General features: G+C 37.9%; 1 protein-coding gene across 3 annotated transcripts; it reads left to right on the top strand.

Moving 5' to 3' along the window:
• Positions 1-36: 36 nt before the first annotated feature.
• Positions 37-26,492, top strand: LOC120495351 (complement C3-like). Of its 3 annotated transcripts, XM_089117005.1 has the most exons (42): positions 38-146; positions 245-280; positions 440-466; positions 729-921; positions 1,045-1,207; positions 1,293-1,363; positions 1,465-1,556; positions 2,073-2,155; positions 2,246-2,333; positions 2,922-3,024; positions 3,108-3,222; positions 3,305-3,420; positions 5,612-5,758; positions 8,249-8,458; positions 8,539-8,736; positions 10,284-10,442; positions 10,520-10,649; positions 12,068-12,130; positions 12,273-12,810; positions 12,888-12,973; positions 14,527-14,666; positions 14,756-14,965; positions 15,073-15,139; positions 17,354-17,440; positions 17,601-17,804; positions 17,883-17,958; positions 18,038-18,197; positions 18,309-18,419; positions 18,508-18,652; positions 20,502-20,665; positions 20,754-20,909; positions 22,460-22,519; positions 22,622-22,712; positions 23,425-23,476; positions 23,555-23,642; positions 24,725-24,814; positions 24,911-25,016; positions 25,176-25,265; positions 25,348-25,431; positions 25,507-25,587; positions 25,805-25,952; positions 26,029-26,492. In XM_089117005.1, exons 1-42 carry the CDS (start codon positions 73-75, stop codon positions 26,171-26,173), a joined length of 5,247 nt encoding a protein of 1,748 aa, XP_088973131.1. In that variant the 5' UTR covers positions 38-72; the 3' UTR covers positions 26,174-26,492. The 3 variants fall into 3 exon arrangements, with proteins under 3 accessions (XP_088973137.1, XP_088973131.1, XP_088973128.1); XM_089117002.1 differs by having other exon boundaries at positions 25,348-25,587; XM_089117011.1 differs by lacking the exons at positions 23,425-23,476; positions 23,555-23,642; positions 24,725-24,814; ... (4 more) ...; positions 25,805-25,952; positions 26,029-26,492 and adding an exon at positions 23,355-23,398 and having other exon boundaries at positions 37-146.
• Positions 26,493-27,990: the final 1,498 nt, after the last annotated feature.

The following is a 27,990-nucleotide window of genomic DNA, read 5'->3' as shown; positions in this document are numbered from 1 at the left end:
GATTTTGGGGTATTATTACAGCTCTCGTTGATGTTTCTGACAATTTGTGAGTTGTCACTCAGTCAGGACGATATGCTCCTTCTACTGCTGTTATGGACAACTTTGCTCTGTCACATCTCCGACGGCCAGCCTTCCTCTCAAAGACAGTGCGTTTAATATTATATTAATAACGTTTAATAATGTAAATGTTCTCCTTGTCTTGACGAAGTTGATTTATAGTGTGTTTATCTTGTCAATTGAACAGCAAGTGGACAGTTTTGGGACATTATATGCCAACACTGTACGTATATCTTTTTAATGTTGTGTATTTTGTGCTTCTGAGAGAATTTTGTGAAGAAAATGTTCATGGATATCAAATTCTCAGTAGGCCCATTGATTTGTGTTGTATGTAAAATCAAATAGGGTTTATCTGTAACTTGAGTGTGTTGTGTTTTTACAGTGACCCGGTTATTGAACCTTCTCCGACGTAAGTACACAACTGTCCTCTGACCTTAGAGTTGGTTAACACACACTGTTACGGTAACTCTTTTCTTTTTTTTTTTTTTTTAAATTTAGAATTATTCTTTTAGAATGCCAGGCTATTCATATTTTCTTTTCTTTTAGGTTAGACCACTTTGACATTTTTGACTTTCTTTAACCACAAAAACACAATCATTCAAAATATTTCTTAATTTGGAAATACGTGTTTCCCATCGATGTTATGCTTGGATATCTATGTTTCGGTTTAGGTTTTTTATTCTAGCTCCTGCAAAGATAAGGCCTGGAACAAAACAGAACATCCTGATAGAGGGTCAGAATATGCGCCAGTTACTAAAAGTCAATATCCAGGTCTATGACTATCCGGTCTCTGAAACTGTGTATTTGAGGGACTCAGTTGTCCTCAAGTCAGACAACAACCACAGTGCCCTCAAGACCATTGAGGTGAATTTATTTATGAATCCGTCTGATCTTGGTTGGTTTAAACTTGGTTTGTTAAAGTTCTCACTTGTTTGAAACATTGTTCATATTGCTTGCTGAACCTAATAAAATACTGTATTTTGCCAGATTGATCCAAATATGCTGCTTCCAGATGGAAAGAAGAAATACGTGAAGCTGGTTGCTCAGTTTGGCTCCTTCCATCGTGCAGAAAAAGTAATAGCAGTGTCCTTCCGCACTGGACACATCTTCATTCAGACTGATAAACCTGTTTACAACCCTGGAGATGCAGGTCAGCTCTCACATGCTGTCGAGCACATAATACCTATCGTTAGTGCATTGCTCTTCCTTTCCTTAATCAATCCGGATTTTTCCAGTGCGTTACAGGGCTTTTGTATCTGACTCAGAATTTCGTGCTTCTGAGAGAACCATCACTCTTGAGATTCAGGTGACTTTCATTGGCATTGGCATAAGCGTCATTACAGATCACAAGGCAACAGTTTATTTTTCTGCAACAATGCTTTATAGCTCAATTGGCTCTTGTTTCAGAATCCAGATGGTATTGCAGTGCATGGTATTTCCAGAGCCAAATCAATAGATGGGATATTATCTGACACCTACCTCCTCTCCACTGTGGTCAAGTATACATACAGAACTGTTCATTTGTGGTCTATACTATAACTACTCAATTAGTATAGTTTGAGTGTTGAAATATAATTATCTCTGATTTGTAATTAATTAAACATTCAATATTTTTAATTTCTCTCTCTCTCTCTCTCTCTCTCTCTCTCTCTCTCTCTCTATATATATATATATATATATATATATATAATGTATAATCATTATATATAATAAATTATATACAGTATATATATATATATATATATATGTTTAATCATTATCTATCATAATATATATATATATATATATATATATATGTTTAATCATTATCTATCATAATATATATATATATATATATATATATATGTGATTATTTCATAATTGTATATTAAATATTTTAAATCACTGTATATATATATATATATATATATATATATATATATCATAAAATAATCTAATTTATATTTAATATTATATATAAATATTATTATATTTACCTTGTAATCGTGTAGCTGCTGATCTTTTTGATTTTCTAGAGAGGGCAAGTGGAAAGTAGTGGCAAAGTTTGATCAAGGAAAAGAGAACATTTTTAGCAGAGAGTTTGAAGTAAAGAAATATGGTAAGCAATTCATATAATCTTCAGATTCTTCTTCTTATTTTTTTTTTTTTGTCTGTCGGTGGGTTAATGCCATTTCTTCTTGCTCCCAAGTGCTCCCAGCATTCAATGTCACTTTGACTCCAAAGACGTCCCACCTCGGTCTAGATGCAGAAAAGCTGGAAGTAGAAATAACAGCCAGGTGTGTGCATCAAACTCTGAATGATCTGAATGCATTTAGCATTCGTGAAGTGTAACATATTTTATCATTCAAAAATGTTACGCCTATTTTTGAAAACATATTCAATTATAAAGTTATTTTAAATTGTTGTAATATTTTTTTGTATTGAATAAATGCAGCCTTGGCAAGAATTAAGACTTTTTTCAAAAGCATTACAAAATCTTACTGACCCCAAATTTTTTAACAGTAGTGTATTGAGTTCATACATTCATAAGTTGCCAAAAACCTTCACTGTATATATTTCTCTGTATATATTTGAAGAGTTCATATGCAAAAGCCTCTAAATGCCATTTGAAATTTTCTTCTTTAATGATGATTTTGAAACTTGTCAAACTTGTATATTTAAGTTCAGTAATTTCACTTAAATAACAATTAATAGGTAATCATCATTGCCATTTAAGTGAAATCACTGAACTTAAATATACAAGCTTGATAAAAATGATCATTCTAGAAGAAAATTTCAAATGTCACTTAGAGGCTTTTGCATATGAACTCTTCATTTCTTCATAGTATATATTTCTCTGAGGTCACTGTATATATTTCTTCCAGGTATCTTTATGGTGAACCAGTGCAAGGTGTTGCGTATGTGCTGTTTGGTATGGAAATAAATGGTGAGAAGAAGAGACTCACATCTATGAAGCAACTGAATGATGTAAGTGGTTAAACAAGAAAAAAAACCTTCACTTTAAGTATCTTAAAAAGAGACTTTTGTAATCTATGTTTTATAAATTGCAGCTGAATGGAGGAATTGTTAGTTTGACTATGGAGGAGATAAAGAGGGCCTATCCTGACACAAACAGCCTAGTGGGGTCTTCTGTGTACGTCAAAGCGTCAGTAATGACCAGCACAGGTGGGAAAATACCAGCGTTTGCCTCATTATTGAGAGATTTCTTCTCTGAAAACACTCTTACGTCTTAAGACTTTCTCCTCAGGTAGCGACCTTGTGGAAGCAGAGAAATCTGGCATTAAAATAGTAATATCACCCTACATGCTCTCCATCAGGGACACAACAAAGTATTTCAAACCTGGCCTGCCATTTGGCATGACGGTAATTTCATTTCTGTTGCAACGTTTACTGCTTCAAGTGATAGTTTAAGTTTTAGTAGTTTTGCTATGTGGGCCATTCCACCGAATGGGTGACATTTGCTTGTTGTAACTCTTCAAAAATAAACTTTATTTTTGATCGTTTTCAACATTGAATCTAATACTACACATATTTAACTACTCAAAATTTGTATTGGTCAATCTCAGGCAACTTTATTTATTTTTTTACAAGGTTTTTTAAGCAGAATATGGACCCATGTTTTCTCAATCCTGTTACCAAAAATCATGTGTCATTTAAAAAGCAAGTTTAGAAGCATGCCAATTAATTCCTTTGTTTTCCCAACAAGAAAGTGTTTATTTTAAAGAAACTGTTGGTTATATGTTGAAAAAATTGATATTTGTGCCAATAAAATCACTATTAAAGCAAGGTGTATTCTGATGTAAAAAACACAAAGGCATTTTTTCATTTTAAAGACGACCGAAGCCTCAAGCTTTTTAGAATTAATTCATTAAATAATTGTATAAATTATGGGCCAAACAAAAATGATAAAAATAGTGGTTTAATTTTATTTTTTTTAGGAAAAGAAACAAATAGTAACAGGACTGAAGGTAACAGGATTGAGTTTTTAAGCAAAAAGTTATCAAATATATGGCATATGGCCACATACCATTGATGCTAATCGCGTGAGGACTCTGAGCCATTTCTAGTGCCTTACCAAAAGTTAATATTTTTAAAATAAAACAATTAAATCTAAGAAAACCTTTAGGTAACAGGACTGTATGTTGAGATTGACCTTCTCATTCATAGTTACAATTTAATAAAATATACAGAAACGAAAATGAGAGGAGTGACTTATAGTCGGCCCATTGCCTTCAGAAGATCCAGATGATGAAACTTACTGTTGAAAATGTGTCTTGTGGAATATTTGACGTTATTCAGCGGGGGGATGTAATAGTGTAACAGGACTGAGTGAAAACCTGGGGACATGACTAAAATGTGTATTTTATCTAAAATATTAGATCAAATGTTTTTTTTCTTTTTTCATTTTAAAGCATTGATTGGATATAAAGTCACACAACAATGCAAGAAAAATCAGATTTCTGAAGGATTTTAATTATAATATTTCATGGTAAAGTTTAGAGATAGAGTTGGGACATGCAGAAAATGCTATTTTTTAGTGTTCTGTGTCGTTTTTGTTCATGTTTTTAATTATACGTTTTAAATTTGTAGTTAGCTAAATGTGCATGACATTTTGCTTAATAATAAAATGTATTTTAGAGATAATTTTCATGCAATTTTATACATATAAGGTCCTGGGGACAGAAATGTCACCCTTTTGGTGGAATGGCTCATGTGCATTTGTTATTTCTAATATCTATTAAATATATATGTGTATATATATATATATATATATATATATATATATATATATGGCTTTAATTTATTATTATTTCTGTTTTAGTTGTTTTAGTTAACTTCTTTCATTTTAGTTAAGGCATTTCTAACTTTTATTTTTTTTTAAATATATATACAGTGTGTGTGTATATATATATATATATATATATATATATATATATATTAGGTTGTGCAAAGATTAATTGCGATTAACCGCATCCAAAATAAAAGTTTGTTTACACATAATATGTGTGTGTGCTGTATATATTATTAATTATTTTGTATATATAAATACATATGCATGCATGTATATAATAATTATACACAGCACACACAGATATATTGTGTAAACACAAACGATTAATGGAAATTAATCTTTGCACAGCCCTAATATATATATATATATATATATATAATCTTTTTTTAATGTCATATGTAATACAAGCGTGTGTAATTTAATGTCATATGTAATACAAGCGTGTGTAAAAGTGTTATTCTACTGTTATTTATATAGAATTTTTATGGTGTCTGTTATTATTTTGAAAAGGTTTTAGTTTTGTATTTGCAGTTTTTTTATTTTAGTTTAAGTTTTAGTAATTTTATGTGCTTTTGTCAATTTTGTCTTTTTTTAATATTTCTTTTTAGCTTCCTTCTTAAAACATATTAGGAGCTGAGTAAATGATGACAAAATAGAATTTTTTGGGTGAACTATCCCTTTAATCTGATGTTATGATAGGATTGTTGATTTTAACACATGACGGTACCATTATTACAAATTAGTTTGTATTTTGTTGCTTAGGTTATAGTGAGTAACCATGACGGCTCTCCAGCCCCCGATGTTCCTGTTAAAATCAGCTTTCTCGAAAGCCCAATCAGTGTTCACCGCGGCATCATCCAAGTCTACATCAACATGCCAAGCAGGTCATATGAAGCACAGATACTGAAAGTAAGTCAATCACAGAAAAAACATACACACATATTGAAACAATATAAAAATTGTATTTAACCGTGAGCTGAATTTGTGTATCGGTTCGGTTCAATACGACACAGTGGTGTCACAGTTCGGTTTTCGATACAGCAAAAATAAGGAAAATTGATTTATTAAAACTGGGGTGTTGTCTTAGCAACATAGAAAACAGAAATAGCTCCTTATAAAAGAATGAAATGGAATATTGTAGTAGTTATAAACAAACACAAAGAAAATAACAATTTAGTTTTTATATGCAATATAAATATTTTGTATGCAGTTTTTATACTCAATTTGGACACATTTTCTTTCCAGAAAGATGAGAGTGGGGTGATGTCGGTGTAAATGAGTTGACATGTTTGAAGTATTCTCACTGAATTTTACACACAATTTTAGGCGCACATGGAGAAATTTTAGGGGCACACATTAAATCAATCTGCAGCACAGTTATTCACATTTCCCCCATTTTGATTATTACTGACAAATATCTAATAAATAGACTTAACTTACTGAAATTACAATGTGAATTATACATTCATAATTTTTTACATTTTTATTCATAATGTTGAAATAATAATTCAAAAGCAAAACGATTAAAAAATAAATATTTGGGAGTGGATCTAGTTAGAATGCTTTTTTTATTTTTCTGTTTTCCTACAATACATCTTGAAACTTTTAGTTTTATAAATGGGGGTAATCTTTGAAGTATGAACAAATAATGTTTTGGTCATCATACATTTAAAAAACATTTAAAAATACATTCAGTCAAAAAAACATTTAAAAAACATTTAAATAGTATAATATTTGAGTTTTGAAGTGCTGGAAAAAGATATGTAACGTATTTTACTATTTCTGCCAAACTTTCATGGTTACAGTTAGTGTTACTACATTAAATCCATGGTGAATGTTGCTGATTTGTGGACTTAAAGCCTAGAACTAGTTCATGGCACAATGTGTCTCCTGGTTTCCACGCCAGCACTGTGTGATCTAATAGAGATCTACGGTTACTTGATGTTGGGAAATGCTGTGGTGGTTGCGCCAGCGCGACTGCCAACTAAACTTTGGTCGTACCGGCAGAAAAAACAGTCCAACTACTGCGTACCAAACCGAAAGCCTTGTACCGAACGGTTCAATAGGAATACATGTATCGTAACACTCCTTATATACGTATATATACATAAGTGAAGTAGTCCTGCGGTGTGCTATCAGAGTTCCTCTTAACTCCTCCACCTCCCCCAGCTCCACCTGCCTAGATCTGCTACCCTATCGATGTATGTCTATTTATGCAGCAGCATATCTTACACTAACTGCAGTGTGTTCGAGTCTCTATTAACAGTAGAGACCATACTTGCTCAGCAGCAGCCGCGTAGCAGATTTAGTCCGCCAAGACCAAATACATTAACATTGTTGTATACGACAATTCACCATGACGTCACAACAATAATAGACGTTCTTCCGGGTGGCAAAAGCCGAAGCGTCCCTATGGCAACACTAGTAAATCGCATGGAGGGAGACACACCGCCGGCAGAAGCCTAATCTACATTTCAACAGTTGATTCAAAAACAGACGTGGTGGAAATTCGGACATTATTTAACATGATCATTAAAGCATAGATTCTTTGATCTAGAGACGTGCACTCCCAACGCACTAGACCGCGGCGCGGGACTAGATCTGATGGCCGAGTGCGGGCGGTAATGCACTCTGTGTGTGCAGATTGCAGGAGAATAAAACGATTCGCGGGACTCCCGCAAACTAGAAATATCTATGAATAAAACAAATAAAAACTAATACATTTGTATTTATCTGTTGCAGAAAAACAACAAGAACAACTAAAACCAAATAGAAATGACTTACATGGCAGAGTTTCTTTTTATAACGCGACTGCAGCGATGAGCGATGTAGCCAATCACAGACATATGTGTTGATTTATTGAACGCATTGGCCAATCAGAAGCATTTACGATGAAGAAGCATTTACTCATCGCTCAAAAGAAAGTAACATAGAAAGTAATAGAAATAACTAAGTTAGTTGAGAACGTCAGTTATATAACGACCCACGTATTCAAATGGTTGGGTTTAAATCGGGCTCAGGCTCATAATTAGAAGACGACATGCACTTTTGACGACGTCCACTCGCTTTAACCTCCTCACCCACAGGTTCTGCTGGACAGATTTACTTTTTTCTGAAGGAAATCGATAAAAAAAACCTAACTTACGCCTTTTGCTGTATATCTGGTGGCGCAACCCCAAACACAACATATTTTCGCCATAGATTCAACTTTGATCAACAACAATGATTTTAACTGTGTAACTGTTCAGTTGCCGGCTGGATCTCTTCAGTTAGTCAATGGAAGCCGCTCGCGTTCTGCCACCCGGAAGTATCGCGGTGCCTATTGTTTACAAACATTCTGAAATGCCCTATTCATTAACCTTCCCAGAGAGTTGTCATGATTGACATATTCATGTGTAGGTGGAGACAGCGAATCCTTCGCTGAGACCAGAACAGCAGGCTGTTTTAGACTTGCGTGTGGAGCCATATGCCCCTTTAACCAGCTACAGGAACTTCCTGCATATCTCAGTGGGTCTCAGTAAAGTGGTGGTGGGCAACACACTCAATGTCCAAGCGCACATCAAATCCCCGCCAAATAAAAAAAAGTTTGTGGAGCAGCTGACGTATGCTGTGAGTATGACACATGGGGCATTTTGGGATGAGAATGACTGCAATCTTGGTGTTGATTACACTTCCAATTGTTTCTATAGGTGTTAAACAAGGGAAATATAATCCATGCCGGGAGAGTGAATGTCAAAGACCTGACTGTCATAAACATTCCTCTGCTGGTTACCACAGAAATGCTACCTTCCTTTCGGGTTGTGGCGTACTACATTTTGCCATGGATAAATGCGGAAGTGGTGGCAGACTCTGTGTTTGTTGATGTGGAGGACCGGTGTGTGGGTTCGGTGAGTTCATGTGGTGTCCATAAGAAGTTATTAACATTGCATGGTTCTAGCACTTTACTCATTTTAACATTACGATAATGTAAGTAATTCTGCTTTGGCTTTAAAGCTACACTGTGTAACTCTTTTAGTTTATTCTTTGCTAAAAACACATTGTTCTTTCAAAAATATATGTGCTCATTAATGTATATTTACTTCGCTCAAGTAATAAAGTATTCTCGTGAGTGTATAATATGCCATTGAAAATACATACGGGTAAGGGGTTCTAATGTCGGTCGCCATGTTGCCCCTCCATCTTGAAAGTACGTTAGCCAAAGAGGGACATACCCGTTAATTCAAGCTTCGCCTTTCGCCTTTCGCGTTTACGATTCGGTTAACACTCATGCACGAGGTCGAACTGGAAGCCATGTTAATCTTGGACTACATTGGCCACCATAGGAGTTAAAACGAAATCGGAATAGAGTGCAGAAGTATGACGTCACTTTGTAGGACAACTCGGAAGCTAGCGGCGCATGGGTTCCCTCGATCGAAAAGCTATGCATTTTCCCCATAGACTTTTGGAAAATCGCAAAAAAATAAGATCTGTGTTTAACAAAGAGTAGTGACCCTTACACGTTTTGTCTATCAAGATAATCTTTTACATTTTGAAGCCTATATAAAGATTTTAAAAAACACAATCAAACACAATAAAGTTTTTAAAAACCACAATCAGGTAATAACTGTGTGTTCTATGTCATAGATCAAAACGTGAAAATATTCAGAGGCTTTGTTCACCACAGACCTTATTTCAGGCGATTTAGCAAAAACCCATTCAAAAACCCCATAGGCTTTAGAGCGAGGGAACCGTTAGTGCTAAAATGCTAACTCACTTCCGCGTTTTGGCCTACAGAGTGACGTCGTAACTTCGGCACTCTATTGAGAGGAACAGAATCTAATATTCACTGGATGGTCATATATCTTTACACCGCTAGACGGGGGTAAAAATCACATAGTGTAGCTTTAAAACCACTTAAAGGTGCATTGTGTAATATTTAGGAGGATCTGTTAACAGAAATGCAATATCATAACTATGTTTTCAGTGCTGTATAATATGAACCGTTATGTTTTTATTACCTTAGAATGAGCCATTTCTATCAACATACACCGTGGGTCCTCTTACATCGACCTAAACGGACAAACGTGTTTCAATGTTGTTCTTCATGCGAAAAAGCTAGCTAAAGTCAGCGAATAAAACACTGACAAAATGATGAACAAGTAACAATATTATTCGCAATAACATAATTTCACTGAAAAGTAAACCTAATTTCTTAATTTATCTCTGTAAAGAAACGTCATTGCTGAACTGGCTACTCTCTGCTGTCTCAGTAACTCCACCGTAACTTCTGTTGGTTGCAATTCACAACCTCACCAATAGATGCTGCTAACAATTACACAGTGCACCTTTAAGATTTGTCCCAAAAAAGGCCATATAAGTTTAATGCCATAATAGTTGCTTACATTCTTTTATTTGAGTGCATTATTTCATTTGAGTGTTTTTATGATTGTATTAGCTCAGTGTAGGACCAGAGAAGGGAGAAAAACTCAATTCCTACTCACCAGGCAGCAGCTTTAAATTTGAAGTGAAAGGTGACCCGGGAGCAAAGGTCAGCCTGGTTGCGGTGGATAACGCCATCTTTCTGTTGAGTAAAAACCGCCTGACACAGAAGAAGGTGAGTGATGTAATTTTCACTGCACTCTCCAGAACCTTCTCCAGGACCTCACTGACACTCATGACTCTTTCATTCAGGTGTGGGAGGTGGTGGCACAGAGCGATATGGGCTGCACCGCAGGAGGAGGCAAGAATAATATGGGCGTATTCAGTGATGCAGGACTGATGTTTTATTCCAGCACAGGAAGATCCACTGACTACAAAACAGGTCCTTTAGACACACACAGCATTAACATCTAATTAATTGCACTAGAGTAAATGTCATTACACTTCCATTCAAAGATTGGAACATATTACATTTTTTAAATAAGTCTCTTATACTCATCACAGTTGCATTATTTTGATCAAAAATACAGTAAAACAGTAATATTGTGAAATATTATGGTCCCACTTTATATTAATTGGCTTTAACTACTATGTACTTACATTGAAATTAATAATTTGATACAATGGACTTATCGTGTACATACATGTTTTTACATTGTACTTATATTTAAAAAATACCTGCATGAAATTACAGTCGTAATTAATTAATAAAAAAAATATAAATATAAATTTATAGAAATATTATAAACAAACTGGAAATCGCGATAGTGTCTATTATGAATACCGTAGTAATCTTTTGTAGCATTTTAAATGTCTTTTCTGTCCCTTTTGATCAATTTAATGCTTCCTTGATGAATTAAAGCATTCAAATACCACTGACCCCAAACTTTTGAATGGTTCTGTTAATAAAACAAGTTCAAAGTTACAGATTTAGGCAAGAGAACACAAGATTGACCAAAAATGGCGCACTTTTAATTTCTAAACTAAATGGTAGCACTTTATTTTACTATGTACTAATTATAGTAATTGCAATAACTGTGTAATAACTAGGTACTTAACTTAACCCTTGTAGCTACCTTATATAAACCATTACTTTCTTAGGTAAATACGTGCACAATCAAATAAAGTGCAACTAAATGTCTAATTAAAAATGCAGGACAAATACTGTATATCCCTTTGACAGTCATTTTGAGACAACAGTTGTTATGGAGCCTTTCAAAAACCTTTCCTATAGTTAAAGTCCCCATGCGGTGAAAATCAAGCGTTTAATGTTGTTTATGTGTGGTGTTTTTAATATGCTTTAAGAAAAAAACATGTGCAAATTTATTAGTCAAAACCATTGCTGAGTATTTTCTTAAAGGGATACTCGACTTTTTTTGGAAATAGGTTCATTTTACAACTCCCCCATAATGGAAGTCAATGAGACCAGAAACTGTATTTGAAAACGGTAAAACTCAACTGTTTAACTCTGGGGGAGTTGTAAAATGAGCCTATTTCCAAAAAAGTGGAGTATCCCTTTAAAACTGCAGTGAACCAAAGACGGTCTCAAAAGAAATCGCTGGTGTTTCTGACGTCACAAACTACCTTGTAGTTGTAATCAATCACATCAGTGATCGTCATGTGATAAAGTAACATTATGGTAATAATACCAGATACCATTGGTATTACGTTGAGATGCTCTTTAGGGGGAACTTGACCTTCAGCATCCAAGTCCCATTCGCCATCTTGGTTCAGATCTTGGTTTCTTCATCTTGTTCCTTTGATGTTAAAGGTGTATTTTCTGTGGTTTGTTTGGTACAGATTGCTCCAGTAAATCTAGAAGAAGACGTTCTGCTGCCAAACTGCAGCTCAGAGAGCAGCTGGGTGAGTCGCTGTTATCTATGTATCAGAAATCTTTAAAAAGTTTGGTATTTCATAGTTTGTCAAATAAGTGTTAGCAAAAGCGCTAGCCAAGTCGAGCTAATGCGCTAGGCCACCCTGTCTAAACACGTTTTTTTTCTCTCAGAGAAGGTGTATTCTGACGAGTTCCTGCAGAGATGTTGTGTGGACGGCATGCGGGAGATTCCCATGCCCTATTCGTGCTACCGCCGCTCCCTCTACATCACCGAGGACTGGAGCTGCGTGTTAGCTTTCCTCCACTGTTGCGCACAGTACAGAGGGGAGGAGCTTGGTGTCGTTACCAGGCCCCCGACGACCACCCTTCCACCAACCACCACCCCTACACCCATCGCCACACGTCACCATATTTTACCTATGCTTCATAGACAAACCCCTGATTATTTTACCGAGTTCGTTGTTTCACAACGCTTTCAGCTTCAATCTGTTGTCCCCGAAACTCCCGTCCGAAGATATGGGTTGGGAGGAGCACGCATGGAGAGTCATGTTGAAAGGGTGAAAGTGGAGGTGGAGGAGGAGGAGGAGGACCAAGAGTTTGATGAAGAAGATTTAGCTGACATATTAGAAGACATTTACGTGCGCACCAAGTTCTTCGAGTCGTGGCTGTGGACTGACATCAGACTGCCCAGCGTACCCAAGTCTGATGGGTAAGAGTTTGACCTTGACTCGGTGAAGAAGTCCCTCTTTTATCATGTTAATTGATGACGTGTATCTGCTATTCCAGGCTGGCTGTGTTTTCAGTGAACACGGTTCTTCCTGACAGTATCACGCAGTGGGGGTTTCTAGCCGTCAGCGCCTCACCTGAGAAGGGTAAACGTTCCTGATCTTGTCTGTTTGTCTGGGCAGAGCTCCTTTTTATGCTTTTAGATATTTCTAAAAGCAAATCATTTATTCAGAGCACCTCTTGAAATGAAAAAGTAAATGTGATTAACCCTTTTTTTAAGTAAGAGTGGTTAGCTAGACCCTGTTTATTAATAATCATTTAGGCTACCCCTTAGCTGTCACCCCCCTTTTTGAGAATGGGGGTTAAAATGCACTATTCAAACTTAAATGGTTGTAATTTAAGAATGTTTTGGAATATATTCCCAAGTTTGGTCTTGTTTTAAAGGAAACACTCAGCAGAATATTGCTGAAGTGAAAACACTTCAAAAAAATCAAAGTATGAAAAAGTTATGGAAGTTTACATTTACAGAAAATCAAATATACTGTAATATATATTTTTTTTATATAAAATATATATTTTACAACATATTTTTTACTCTAAAATTTCTATAAAATCAAAGCCATAAATCTTAAACATAAAGTTATGTTCCAAATTTGAAGTTGATATCACAAAAATTGAAGTTCCCATGAGATTTTGTTTAGGCGTAGTACCAAAAATAGCCACCAGATGCCATTGAATTCCATTGAATTTAGTTGTATACATTCTGCCTTAACAAATTAATACATTTCTGTCACAAATTTTGGAACCTTGAGACTCTGACCTTTCTGACAATAGCAGTTTTGTCAAGATTAGAAAAGGTTTTGATCATAAATTATGAAATATAATGACGCCCAAAAGGGGAGGAGCCTGATAAAATAAGTACCGTTGCTATGGTAACGCAACAGTTTTCACACGATGAATTCTGAGTTTATAAGCTTTCAAATGATACCTAATTTATGATAATTACTAAAATATGTGATATAATAAAAAGGCGATAAAAAAATATATTATATTTTAGAGGATAATAAATATAAATATTATCATTTTTATGATAATATTATACTATAATTTTTAATTTTTTAATGAAAAATACTAGATTAAATGTTTATTGTGAACTTTTAGCATAAAAACAGAAGTTTCAATGATTAAAAGTGGGTGCATCGACTTTTTGTGACAAAGGTTTTTTTGAGGTGCACTCTTGTCATAAATTCATCAATTACTCTTCCTACATAATTTTTTAACACAAAACAGGGGTAGAATATCTATTTAGAAGTCTTAAACCTTTCAAATGATATATAATTTGTCATAATTAGATTAGGATTTAATAGAAATAAAGTGAAGTAAAGTTTTCACCGCCCTGGTACCGGTAAATGTAAAACATTTCTGCATATGAATTCTGCATATTTCAATAATTACTATTTAACTTTTCATGCTACATGTCAAGTATTTCATCGTACAAAGTATTAATTATTTTGCTTTTTGCGCTACGTCAAACATTTCGAACAGACATTATTTAACTTTTAATGCTACATGTCAAGCTTTTCATATGAATGATGAATAGTTTAATCATTATTTTTTAGCTTTTCATGCTACATGTCAGACATTTCTGAGAAGAATGTGAAAATGTCCCTGAGGTTGAGATTACTCCTGGTTCATGCAGGTTTCTGTGTAGCTGAACCTTATAACGTGCGAGCGTGGCAGCCGTTCTTCATAGACCTGCGGTTGCCTCACTCGGTGTCCAGAAATGAACATGTGCAAATCAAAGCTGTGGTCCACAACTACAGGGACTCAAAACTGGAGGTTGGATTCACACCGTCACCAAACGATTACCACCACACTCCCACTCTAACGTCTCTGTGACCTGACCTGGACAACTGTCTGTTTTGCAGGTACTGGTGATCCTGGATAAGACAGAGGACATGTGTAGTGTGGCATTTAGCGGACCCCACAGACAGCAGGTTTCGGTGCAGGCCAGCTCCTCCAAGCTCATTACATACACTATCATCCCCCTCAAAACAGGAGAGCTCCCCCTACAGGTCACAGCCATCGCGGCCTCTTTCATGGGGCAAGATGCAGTGAGAAAGAATCTACGTGTGGTTGTAAGTGGGCTACTAAATCCTGCTCTGTCTTGTGTCTCACACACGTAATATTGAACATATTTTACTTGCTATGCGTTTTTAGTATGACGCTATATCTTGTGTTTTAGGTAGAAGGCATCCAGACAATTAAAGTGAGGAGTTTTGTGTTGAACCCCACTGGGAAAGGGGACAGTGGTAAGACTGGTTGGAAATCATGAGATTATTCATAACACACAAAAAAACATTGAAATGCTTGCCGTTGTAAAATCACGCTTTTTACAAAAATGTTACAGTAGCAGTTTTACACAATATAAATGAGTCTTAGAATAGAGTCTTAAGGGGGTCGCACACCGGACGAGAAGCGCCGCGTCGCCGTCGCGTCTACTAGGACAACTCCAGGTATCGCACACCGGTGTTGACAATTCATGCTACCCATCGAGATTTCCTACTTACCGGTTATGCAAATGTGCAGACTCAGTTTTTTTTTTTTTTTTTTTTTACAAAAGGTACATTTTCCTGTTATAATGTATAATTTCCCTTTAAAAAATGCTTACTACCATATGAATATTTGTACGGTCAGCCAGCTGAAAAGGAATAACTGAAAGTTTCAGTTACTATAAGAAAAGGTGTACTTTGACAAGTCAAAGATGAATATTTTATGTTAATTTTTACTTTTCACACCGTTTTAAAAATAAAAACAGTAGTCTACAGTATACAGTAGCTACTCATAACTTAGAATTATATTAGAATTGTATTTCATACGACTTTAATCGGCATTCTGTGATCAATTCGCGCTGCGGTAGCATTTTTCGACAAGGCAGCAAAAATCGACAGAACACCGGACGCGCACTTTCACATCAGTGTATGGCCAGCAATATTGTAATGTTTAATGACATGAAATGAAGATAATGTCTGTTCTATGTTATTATTGTACTGTACAATTAAGTACAATCGTTGCTGAGTCTGCCATCTGAAAACTTTACCTCAGAGCATCCGTTAACTGAATGAATTGAGAATCTCACCTGAAAAATCCAGTAACATCAGCAATTGTCATTCAAGCAGCTAATTTCTGTAAATGAATGCAAAACTAAATGTATATTGCAGCATAGGGCGAAGTCAGGATCCATCAGCACCGATTTGAGACAAAAATAATTTGATGGCGCTCTGTGGCTTTGAACAGGATTTTGAACACGGTCCTGAGCCGTCGCTGGGCGCCGCGGACAGACGTCGAATGGCGCCGCCGGTGTGTGTACACTCATAGAGAATAATGTGTTCGAATTTTTTTTAAGACGTGCACTGCGCAACGCGACGCTGCGCTTCTCGTCCGGTGTGCGACCCCCTATAGGCTTACAATCACAGTGCCACGCTTGAATTCAATGAGCTCTTCTGAACAACAAATTTTTTTTCACAAATGTTTGGCTAGGTGCTTTATTTTATACACATGTAGAAATGGGTTGGACTGCAACACCTGAATTCAATAATTAAGAGGTGTGTTTCAATACTTTTATCCATATTAACCTTTTTCCTAATGAGCAGTCATAGACACTAGACTAGACTAACTAGGTGTTCTAAGCATGCGTCAAAAGCGCCGCCATCTTGGAACAGGGTTCTTGTCATATGAAGTAGCTTGGTAACGCTGCTATCTCTGCCTTTACTTCGAATTAATGGATGGCGGCGGACATTTGTGCTGCGTATGATGTTCACACGAATGAAATCTGAACTAGTAAAAAATGTTGTTGTTTTTTTTAATCTTTTAAATTTTTTTCTGGAATCAATGATAAATACATGTCTGACCGTTGGAACGAACCAAAAAAACGAGAAAATCGCATTCATGATGTTTTATGGTTTATTTCTTTTGTCTACATTGACGCTAATGCATTAAAGTGGCTCCCCTGTTCCAAGATGGCGGCTCAATTGACGCATTCGTTCAAATGAACTGCCGTAGCCATGCGACATCTAGTGTATATATCTATGATGAGCCCTACTTTTAGATTGTGAGAGACACTTCTGGTTTGGGGAAGTTCCACTCAAAAAGACTGAAACAAATAACTTACAATCAAGGTTGCGCGCTATATATAATGCTTATCTGTCCGCTTGACTGAAAGAGCTGTACAATTTCTTTCTAGTTGTATTTTCAGACGTCAGGGGAACAACATCATGCTACATGGTATAACAAGAATATCTGCTCTTTTTTCCTTTGCGTTCTGCTATAACAGTATGAAAAAATACAAAATGTACATTTGGGGTGTGTTCTACTTTGTAAAATTATCTATAACTCGAACATTTTCTTTATAAAAACACTCTTTTTAAAAGTTTTACACAGTATAAATGGGTTTTGATTCATGAAAAGTATATGTTAATTTTAATAATTTGTTCATTTTATACGTTTTTGTATTTCCTTCGTCTCAGCTGGGAGACAGATGATAGAAGTGGAGAAGATGCAGCTGGACGCTGTCGTACCAAAATCTCTGCCGGAGACATTTGTCAATGTCAGAGGTTTGACATTTTAATGAACAATATTCACAATATTATGAAAATGTTATTAACACTCAATTACATAATGGACATTTATGAACAAAACTGGGATATTCTTGACAGTTGACGTGAAGAATTCCCCAGTTTTGTACTGATCTGTATGCGTTTGTCTGTTCTTCAGGTGATTTGCTGGCAGACAGCATTGATAACTCCATTCAGGAGGACTCGCTGGCATCACTGATCCGCATGCCCGGCGGGTGTGTGGAGCAGAACCTGGCCACCATCACACTGCCCCTCATTGCAGCCCATTACTTGGACCGCAGTGCAAACTGGGCCGCGGTGGGAGTAAGTCGCAGAGAAGAGGCCATCAAATATATACAAAAAGGTACAAATAGGGATGAACTCCATTCTTTCAGATATGATACGATCAGTTATTTATATCCTGTTATTTTTATATTTATAGGTTACGAAAATCAACTTAATTATCGGAAAAAGGATGACTCGTACCCTCCCTATGCCAGAGAAGGCACCAGCACATGGTATTCATACTTAAACTCCAGCACTATTTTGAACGTTTTCCAGTATAGTTCATGTGTCTTTATGTTTTGTCCATCTCAGGGTCACTGCATATGTGGTAAAGGTGTTCTCCATGGCACACTCATTTATCCGTGTCGATAAGAAGCATCTGTGTGGCCCTCTGCTGTACTTACTCAAGAATAAACACAGTCCAGATGGATCCTTTAAGGAGAACAATCCTGTCTACGACACCAGTATGACGGTGAGAATTAATAACTGTGATTGCACTAGTTTCATGATTATCTATTGAAGGGGAACACTGTCATCTGAATGCTTTCTCACAGTACTAGCTGACGCATGTTTTGTGATTAAGGGCGGCCTGCGGGGCTCTGAATCCAGAGTGTCTCTGACTGCATTCGTGCTCATTGCTTTGGCAGAGGCACAAAACGCTGTCACCTGTCAAGAGCCAGGCCTTGACATACAGGTAACTTCACTCAGAAATTGAATAAAATACGTTTTGACATGTTCAAATGACGTGTTCTGATTGTATTTTCTGCTTTCGATCATTGCAGGACGAGTCTAGAAAAGCAGCGATGTATATAAGAGAGCATTTCCCTCGGCTGTCGAGGCCGTACACAGCGGCTATAGCATGTTACGCCTTAGCCGTCTCCAACCACGGCTGCATGAAGAGCATGTTGCTAAAATTAGCCTCACCTGGTACATAGCTTTTAAAAACAAAACTCGTGTCCTCAAGATACTAACTCGTGGCCTCAAGATAGTAACTCGTGGCCTCAAGATAGTAACTCGTGGCCTCAAGATACTAACTCGTGGCCTCAAGATACTAACTCGTGGCCTCAAGATACTATCTCGTGGCCTCAAGATACTAACTCGTGACCTCAAGATACTAACTCGTGACCTCAAGATACTAACTCGTGGCCTCAAGATACTAACTCGTGGCCTCAAGATACTATCTCGTGGCCTCAAGATACTAACTCGTGGCCTCAAGATACTAACTCGTGACCTCAAGATACTAACTCGTGACCTCAAGATACTAACTCGTGGCCTCAAGATACTATCTCGTGGACTCAAGATACTAACTCGTGGCCTCAAGATAGTAACTCGTGGCCTCAAGATACTAACTCGTGGCCTCAAGATACTAACTCGTGGCCTCAAGATACTAACTCGTGGCCTCAAGATACTATCTCGTGGCCTCAAGATACTAACTCGTGGCCTCAAGATACTAACTCGTGGCCTCAAGATACTAACTCGTGGCCTCAAGATACTAACTCGTGGCCTCAAGATACTAACTCGTGGCCTCAAGATACTAACTCGTGACCTCAAGATACTAACTCGTGACCTCAAGATACTAACTCGTGACCTCAAGATACTAACTCGTGGCCTCAAGATACTATCTCGTGGCCTCAAGATACTAACTCGTGGCCTCAAGATACTAACTCGTGGCCTCAAGATACTAACTCGTGACCTCAAGATACTAACTCGTGACCTCAAGATACTAACTCGTGGCCTCAAGATACTATCTCGTGGCCTCAAGATACTAACTCGTGGCCTCAAGATACTAACTCGTGACCTCAAGATACTAACTCGTGACCTCAAGACACTAACTCGTGGCCTCAAGATACTATCTTGTGGCCTCAAGATACTAACTCGTGGCCTCAAGATAGTAACTCGTGGCCTCAAGATACTAACTCGTGGCCTCAAGATACTAACTCGTGGCCTCAAGATACTAACTCGTGGCCTCAAGATACTATCTCGTGGCCTCAAGATACTAACTCGTGGCCTCAAGATACTAACTCGTGGCCTCAAGATACTAACTCGTGGCCTCAAGATACTAACTCGTGGCCTCAAGATACGAACTCGTGGCCTCAAGATAGTAACTCGTGGCCTCAAGATACTAACTCGTGACCTCAAGATACTAACTCGTGACCTCAAGATACTAACTCGTGGCCTCAAGATACTAACTCGTGGCCTCAAGATACTAACTCGTGGCCTCAAGATAGTAACTCGTGGCCTCAAGATAGTAACTCGTGGCCTCAAGATACTATCTCGTGGCCTCAAGATACTAACTCGTGGCCTCAAGATACTAACTCGTGGCCTCAAGATACTAACTCGTGGCCTCAAGATACTAACTCGTGGCCTCAAGATACTAACTCGTGGCCTCAAGATACTAACTCGTGGCCTCAAGATACTAACTCGTGGCCTCAAGATAGTAACTCGTGGCCTCAAGATACTAACTCGTGGCCTCAAGATACTAACTCGTGGCCTCAAGATACTAACTCGTGGCCTCAAGATACTAACTCGTGGCCTCAAGATACGAACTCGTGGCCTCAAGATAGTAACTTGTGGCCTCAAGATAGTAACTCGTGGCCTCAAGATACCATCTCATGGCCTCAAGATACTAACTCTATCTTGAGGCCACTAGATATTATCTTGAGGCCACGAGTTACTATCTTGAGGCCACAAAATAGTTTTTTTATTTTCTTCCAAAGTGGGACTAAGGGGGCTCCGTAGTCTTGTCTTTCTCATCTTTCTTTTTTTCTGTCTACAGATCGTACCCACTGGCCTGACTCTGATAATTATTTCTTCACACTGGAAGCTACAGGCTACGCTTTGTTAGCGCTTATCAAAAGTGGCCACATGGAAGAAGCAGCCGCCCCCTTTCAATGGCTGAGTGAAAAACGTGGCATTGGGGGAGGGTACGGCTCTACTCAGGTTAAAAACCACGTGTAAACCTTTACTACTTGTCTTACTTTTGTATTTAAGGTACATGGTTATTCATATGACTGTTTTCTCCCATCAGTCTACCATGGTAGTGCTACAGGCCCTCTCTGAGTACCTCGTGAAGAGCCCTCCTCCTAATGACCTCAATTTATTGGTGCAGCTCAGTGTTCCCGGTCGCAGTGACGTACGCTGGACCTTCAATCCCAAAGTTGCTTACGTGGCCCGATCTTCACGGGTGCGATAGTATATCTTTCAAACTCTCCTGTGCAGTTTTAATCAAAATGTTTATTGGCAAAATGTTCCGCCTGAAATGCAACTTTTAATGATTTCTGCAGTCTAAAAATTATTCAACCCCTTCATGGCACGCATGTTTAGTACTTAGTAGAACACCCTTTTGCTGTTACGGCCTGCTGCAAATAAGATACTATAGCCAGACACCAGCTTCTGGTAGCATTTCTGAGGGATCTTAGCACATTCCTTATGAGCAACGGCCTCCAGTTCAGTAATATTCTTGGGTTTGCGTGTTGCTACCGCCTTCTTCTTATCACACCAGAGATTTTCAATGGGGTAATCTACGGGGTTCAAGAAACTGGTTTCCAGTGCCAGAGGATATAAAGCAGCCGCAGAGCACCACCATGCTAAACTGTAGGCAGAGTGTTCTTTTAGCATATGCTTCATTCTTCTTCCTCCAGACATAGATTCAGAGGGCCGAAAAGTTACAATTCGCTCCACAGAACAGAATCTCAAAATCTCTGTGGCTTATTTATATGCTTTTGAGCAAACTGGAGCCAACTTTTTCGGTCAGTATTGGTGTAGGTCTTACGTGCTTTACTGTGCAGCTGAAACCTCAGTGCCTGTTGCCACCAAGTCTTGCTGCAGGTCATTTGCAGTTACTTGAGGGCTTTTCTGAAATCTGGCTCAGAAATCTGGTTGCAGAGGTTGATAGCTTTCTTTTTCTGCCCCGCCCAAGACAGTGTAACCACTGTTCCTGTAGCTTTGAACTTGCAAACTAAGCTTCCAATTGTGTCACTAGAAACATTTCGTGCCTCCACAACCTTTTTGTATCCTGTTTGTGAAGGGCGATGATATGCTCTCTTAACTTTTTGGACCATTCTTTTGACTTTGAAAATGCAGTCAAATGTGACATTAAACAAGCCAGTTCAGATATTTCATGTGTTCTAGCTCAAGCACACCTGATGCAACTAATGAAGCCCTTGATTAGTTGCAACAGGTGTGCTTCAGACAACAAGCTTTGAAGATCTGTGCTGTTGTGAGGGATTCAGTTCAGGGGGTTGAATAATTTCGAGACTGTAGAAGTCACTAAAATTTGCATTTTCAGTTGGATTTGGGGAAAAACCACTTAACACATTTATGTTGAGCTTCAATTTTGTTTGGCTTGTGTATGAATGTATATGGTGTTATTATACTGCACAAATATATCAGCTAGCACACAGATTCCCTTCACTCTCCCACAAATATACAGTGCTCTCCCTGTCCCAGTCACCCTGGTTCCCCCGACAAAAACCCAATAGGATTTTTCCATTGGCTTTTGGATAATTGCAGAAAAAAAGCTTGGTGACCAACAAACTTTTATGATTCTCACATGTTTAGTTCATCAAGATGATATTCACAAATGAACACAACTTATATGAATTTTGAAGCCTAAATACAGTTGGCAGAAGTTAAAGCGTAAACGTGGGCTATATTAAACACACTAGGGTCGTATGACTTCAACTTCACCATCACAAAGGCCGTGCACAATAAATATTTAATTATCTCTTTCAGGTACCTCTTGACCAGGAATTCACAGTGGTGGCTTCTGGGAAGGGCAAGGGAATTTTGGAGGTGCTAAATGCCCACATTTCCGCCATAGTTTTGAATTATTAAAATATAAAACCAAGACGTAATTTAGTTCCAATCTTTTCTCTATTGCATTTTGTGTCTCAGGTAGTGACTGTGTACCACCAGCTTCCTGATGTGTACGAGAACAGCACGTGTAACGGCTTTCAGCTGGACGTCTCTATCGCTGAGACTAATGGTATGTTCTCAAATCAATTTATATGGAACGATTAAAAAAAATTGAAAAAAAGCTTTGTTGTTGGAAAGAACAGGAATCATGGCGGACACCAGGTTAATTCTTACCTATTTATTGGGAAAATTTTATTAAAGCCAAAATTATATTTAGCGTCTCATTTATTGACAACCATAAACATTCACTACACTATCTATAGTCAGCGTGCTTGCAATTCTGGAATTTTGGGCAAATACAGGCGATTTTCTCTGTGTATAAAACATCAATATGCTTCAAATGATTATTCATATTTGTAAATATGCATTACTTTAACAACAAGTCAAGGCTATGTATCTGTTGTGGAAAAAAGTAACAAAGAAAAACAGCCACGGCAGCAGTCATTCTCCCTTCTGCCATGTGTTAAGTTTACGAAACTTGGGTATCAAAATTATCGCCAAGCTTCCCAGTGGTAAATACGACTTGAGAGGGTGTTCATGTCCAAGTTTTAACTAGGAAACACATATTTACTGATTAGCATGAAAAGGCAGCATTTGAATACTAAAATGAAGTGTTCCCTGGCATTATATCAGTTAATGAAATATTGGTTTACTGTGTAAATATTCACATCTGTAAAACCAAAAATCTTGCTACGCTTTTTTTAACTCTCAGGTCTGGTAATCTTAGCTGTACACATATAGCGGACAGGTTTTCATTAAGATCACTCTTTGGTCCATTTTAGAAAAAACCCCACCAGATGTAGAAAAATCCTACAGACTCAATATCCACGTGAGGTAAGCGCTTGTATGCAGGTCTTGTTTTTTGCTAGGACATATTATTGTGGTTTCCACAATCTGCTTTGCACCCCAAAGGGCTCTGGAGGCACGCCAAGTGAGGATGGTTATTCTGGACATCGGCCTGCCCACCGGCTTCGAGCCTGAAAACTCAGATTTAGAGTTGGTAAGAACAAATTTGTGACATAATGTGGCGTTACATTTTGGCAGCCTTACATAGAGTTTTTCTCCTTCAACACACCAGTGGGCTTTTCCACCCAATATTTTTGTTGCTTTGTATTTTTATGCCAAGAGTATTGTCCCAGATAGCAGACTGACATTGAATCAACGTGGAAATATGACATCGAAACAACGTTGATCTGACATTGTTTTGCTCATCGAATTAACGTTGAACCAACGTCAGATGCGTCATTCTTTCAAAACTAACGGAAAATCAACTTGAAATCAACGCGTTGTTTCAACGTTATGAAAGCAAACCAATTTTCGATTTCATTTAGCTTTGAAGAATGCCGCGTCTGACGTTGGTTCAACGTTAATTCGATGAGCAAATCAACGTTGTTTCAATGTCATGAGAGACGTCGTTTCCACGTTGATTCAATGTCAGTTTGCTATCTGGGGTGTTTTTAGCTTAGCAACATGCTAACGTTGAACTCTATTGGAATCAATTGTGAGTTGAGTCTATTTGTGTTGCACGCAGTTTCTGATTATAAAGAGCAATTCAAATATGTCCCCTTGACGGTTAGGATGCTAACTATATAGGCAGCTACCTACACATTTACATTTACAATAGAAAGGAATCACTTGCGCCTCAGCCTAGCCAGGGCTCTCGGAACAGGACACAAAAATCTGAGGAAAAGGACCCAAGGTCTAACTAAGACTATGGAGCAGGACCGGAGCACAGAACGTTTAAATATATTTATTAGTACAAAATGACCAATGTTTCAACGCAAATGAGTCAAACAGAGTCATTTTGTACTACATTTACATTTACATTTATTCATTTAGCTGACGCTTTTATCCAAAGCTACTTATAGTTGCTATATATGTCAGAGGTTGCACGCCTCTGAAGCAATTAGGGGTTAAGTGTCTTTCTCAGGGACACATTGGTGTCTCATAGTGGATTCGAACCTGGGTCTCTCACACCAAAAGCACGTGTCTTATCCACTGCGCCATCACCACCCTTGTATGCAGCAAGGCAAATCCTTCGGCTATAGAAGTGATAATGTTTGTTTTGTTTGTTTTTTTTAGCTTAAAAATTCAGTGGACCGCTACATTAACAACTACCAAGTGGTGGACAACCTGAGTGACAGAGGATCCCTCATAATTCACTTGTTTAAGGTAACCTAACAATCACCCTAAAGGTTTATACATGCTTACCATGATGTAAATGAAGGAAACATTGAATATTTGTCTTTGTATGAACGACCTGAACAGGTGTCCAGTACTGAGACTGACATGATCTCATTCAGACTGCATCAGAAATTCAAAGTGGGGCTCCTTCAGCCCTCCACTGTCACGGTTTACCAGTACTACAACAAAGGTTCGTACACACATAGGTTTGTGAAATTATACTACTAATCTACATTTTTAAGTATTAAACTTGGCCTCTGAACTCTGAACTTGCTTTTCTGCTGTTAAAAAGTGAGAGGTAGGGTAGTGGAAAATACAAACGGTGTGATTACGATCTTTGTTCTGTCAGATAAGCGTTGTAGCAGATTCTACTCTCCTCCGGAAGACCAACAGCAGCTCGATCAGATCTGCAAAGACGACGTGTGCCGCTGCTCACAGGGTCAGTCCAGCAGGAGTCAGACTATCTTAATGTTTTCAATCAACTTCTCAACTTTAACCAGTTGTAAAACTTTCTTTCATAGGTGACTGTTGTGTAGTGAAAGAAGACTCCTTGTCTTTTGGGACAGAACAGAGGAAGGCTGCTGTGTGCAATGGATTACATCATGGTAAAAGTTTCTTTTTTGGGGGAGGGAACACATCGGGATGTCAACATCTTCTCAATAAATGTGTCTTTTCCTCAGCCTACAGGGTCACACTGATCAGCGCCAGCCAGAGCCACTATGACCAATACGAGATGGAGATTGTGCAGGTTATCAAAGAGGGTACGTCTACCACACTCTTAAAGGGGACCTACTATGCCCTTTTTACAAAATTTGATTTTTAAGAACATTTTAAAAATCTAAAGAACCATTTTCCGCTATAAAAAGAACTTTTTTGCATAACGGAAAGGTTACGTAGATGTTAAAGGCTGTTCACGAAATCATAGATGCTAATAAATGTAGAGTCTTATCTTACAAACATACGTTTCTGTTTGTGTAGGGGTAGAAGAAGGTCTGATCGAGAAGGAAAGACGAATGTTCCTCTCTCATGCGAGCTGTAGGACAGGGCTTGGTTTGAGAGAGGGTCAGGACTATCTGATCATTGGGCCGATCGCTGATGTTTGGCAAGCAGGGAGCACGTCTAACAGGTGAGTAGCATAATAGCACTGGAAATGTACATGTTAGGGTCTGTATTTGACCATTCACTCACGGTTTGGCTCTCAGGTATGCGTATACGTTGGGGAAAGACACGTGGGTCGAGCGCTGGCCGGGTGAGTCTGAATGCGGGGCTGGATCTCCTCTGCAGGTGAAATGCGACGAGCTGAAAAGCTTCGCGACGGCACTAACAGAAAGTGGCTGTCAGTCTTGAGAATATACTGATGAATTTTGTCATGGTTATTTGGGTTTTTTTCACAGAAGAAAAAATCTGTTATTGCTAGTAAATTTCTCAATTAATTACAAAGGAACTGCAAGTAGACATAGAGAGACTGAATTAGTATTTTCTTGCAAAATATACTCCAATAACCTAAATCGTTCCCTCCAAAAGAGGGGGCGCTAGACTTTAATGTGCGCTTATAGACTGAACTTGTAATATGGATGTGCATGAATTTGTGCACAAATTCATGTATTTGTAATTTAGTCTGAGACAATAAAGTTATTGTTTTTAAGAACTTGCACTTTGAAACCAATTTTAAGAAGTTTGTGTTTTGGTTGTTTTGACTAGGTTGTCATCTGTACACGAAAAACGCAATGGAAAATCCTTTCCGTTTTTAGCACATCATTGTTCTGTAAACTTACCCTTAGTCAACATGGCTACAATTGAACTTAAAGGGATAGTTCACCCAAATATGAAAATTAGCTTAAAGGTGCCATGTGTGAGAATTGAGGTTAAAATATCCCAAAAATTAGCAACACGCATCAAAAGAACGAGAAGAAATAAGGTTGATGATGTCATTAAAAAAATGACAAGTTAAAGTGCTGTCGAGATATCAACCTAATTTAGCATGCTAAATTACTAGCCCCGGCCCGGCAGATGTCATAATACTAGTTTCAGCCATGGGAGGCGCTATGCGGGCGGGTAACATAAACACCAGCCAAACTGCAACACACGAGTAACTCGCTGGGCGTGTGTGTACTTGAACCTGATGTCAGTGGTGTGGAAATACAGCCCACTACTACATTTCAGTTCAGGGAAGAGTTCAAAAAATGATTGGTCGATATTATGCATGAGGAAAACATTTTAGTAAGTAGGTTTGGTATAGTAGCATACTGTATCTTTCAACAGTGTTCGTGTCCTTTTACCATTAGCTAGTAGAGATGATCGGTTCACGTGCGCTAGGGATCTGTCGTGTAACATGTACAAAACGCTAAAACGGATTTTTTTATATATCATAACTAACCTGCTCCGTCTAGTCTGACGGTCTCCGTGTCCTTTTCTGTGCGTGACAAAATTGATGTGTGGCGTGAGAGTGTGTGAAAAGTGTCAATTGCGTGTGTCTCACAGTGAATTCGTGAGAGTTGGCAGCTCTGAATGGCGCTAGCTTGGTCAACATCAGCGAATGCTGTCTTTCATATTAATTCAAACTAACAATAAAAATGTCATATGAACAAAACGAATACCGAAAAACTCCAAATAATAGCCTGGGCGTTTATTTTCCCATATCGTCGAACTGCACCGCCTTGTATTTGAGACAGGCGTCTATGAGACGGCCTTTATAATTTAGTATTGAGATGTTGTTCATTGGGTCTCTAATCTCTAAAAATCTACAAATGCTCCACGTGAAACTGCGGTCTTCCAACCTTTTACTATGGTGTCAATGGGCTATATGCACGCAGAAGTTCCGCATTTGACGCAAGGATGCTCGTCGGTTTCCGGTTGAGAAGATTAAAGCGGTGGAAAACCGAGGTCTCTCAAAATTTACTGTCCTCCCGTCTTTGAAACGAAACTTTCATACGTTTAGATGTAATTTTTTATATAGTTATGTTTATTTAATATAATTTTAAGAAGAAGCATAAACACAACGAGGGGTGTCTGTTTTATCTGTTTTTGTGACTAACGTTTCTTTAGTATAACCATAGAGTATAAAATTCAATATAAATTCTCGGTATTGCTTTGGACTCTATGATCGGCGGAAGTTATCGAGCATCCTGAAACCTTCACCGGAAATACCGCCGTGCATAGAGCCC

Source organism: Pimephales promelas, chromosome 2, assembly GCF_988280905.1.
Source record: "Pimephales promelas chromosome 2, fPimPro1.hap1.1, whole genome shotgun sequence".
NCBI classification, from domain to species: domain Eukaryota; kingdom Metazoa; phylum Chordata; class Actinopteri; order Cypriniformes; family Leuciscidae; genus Pimephales; species Pimephales promelas.
The sequence above is the reverse complement of the archived record's forward strand: the minus strand, read 5'-3'. Positions and strand labels throughout refer to the sequence as shown.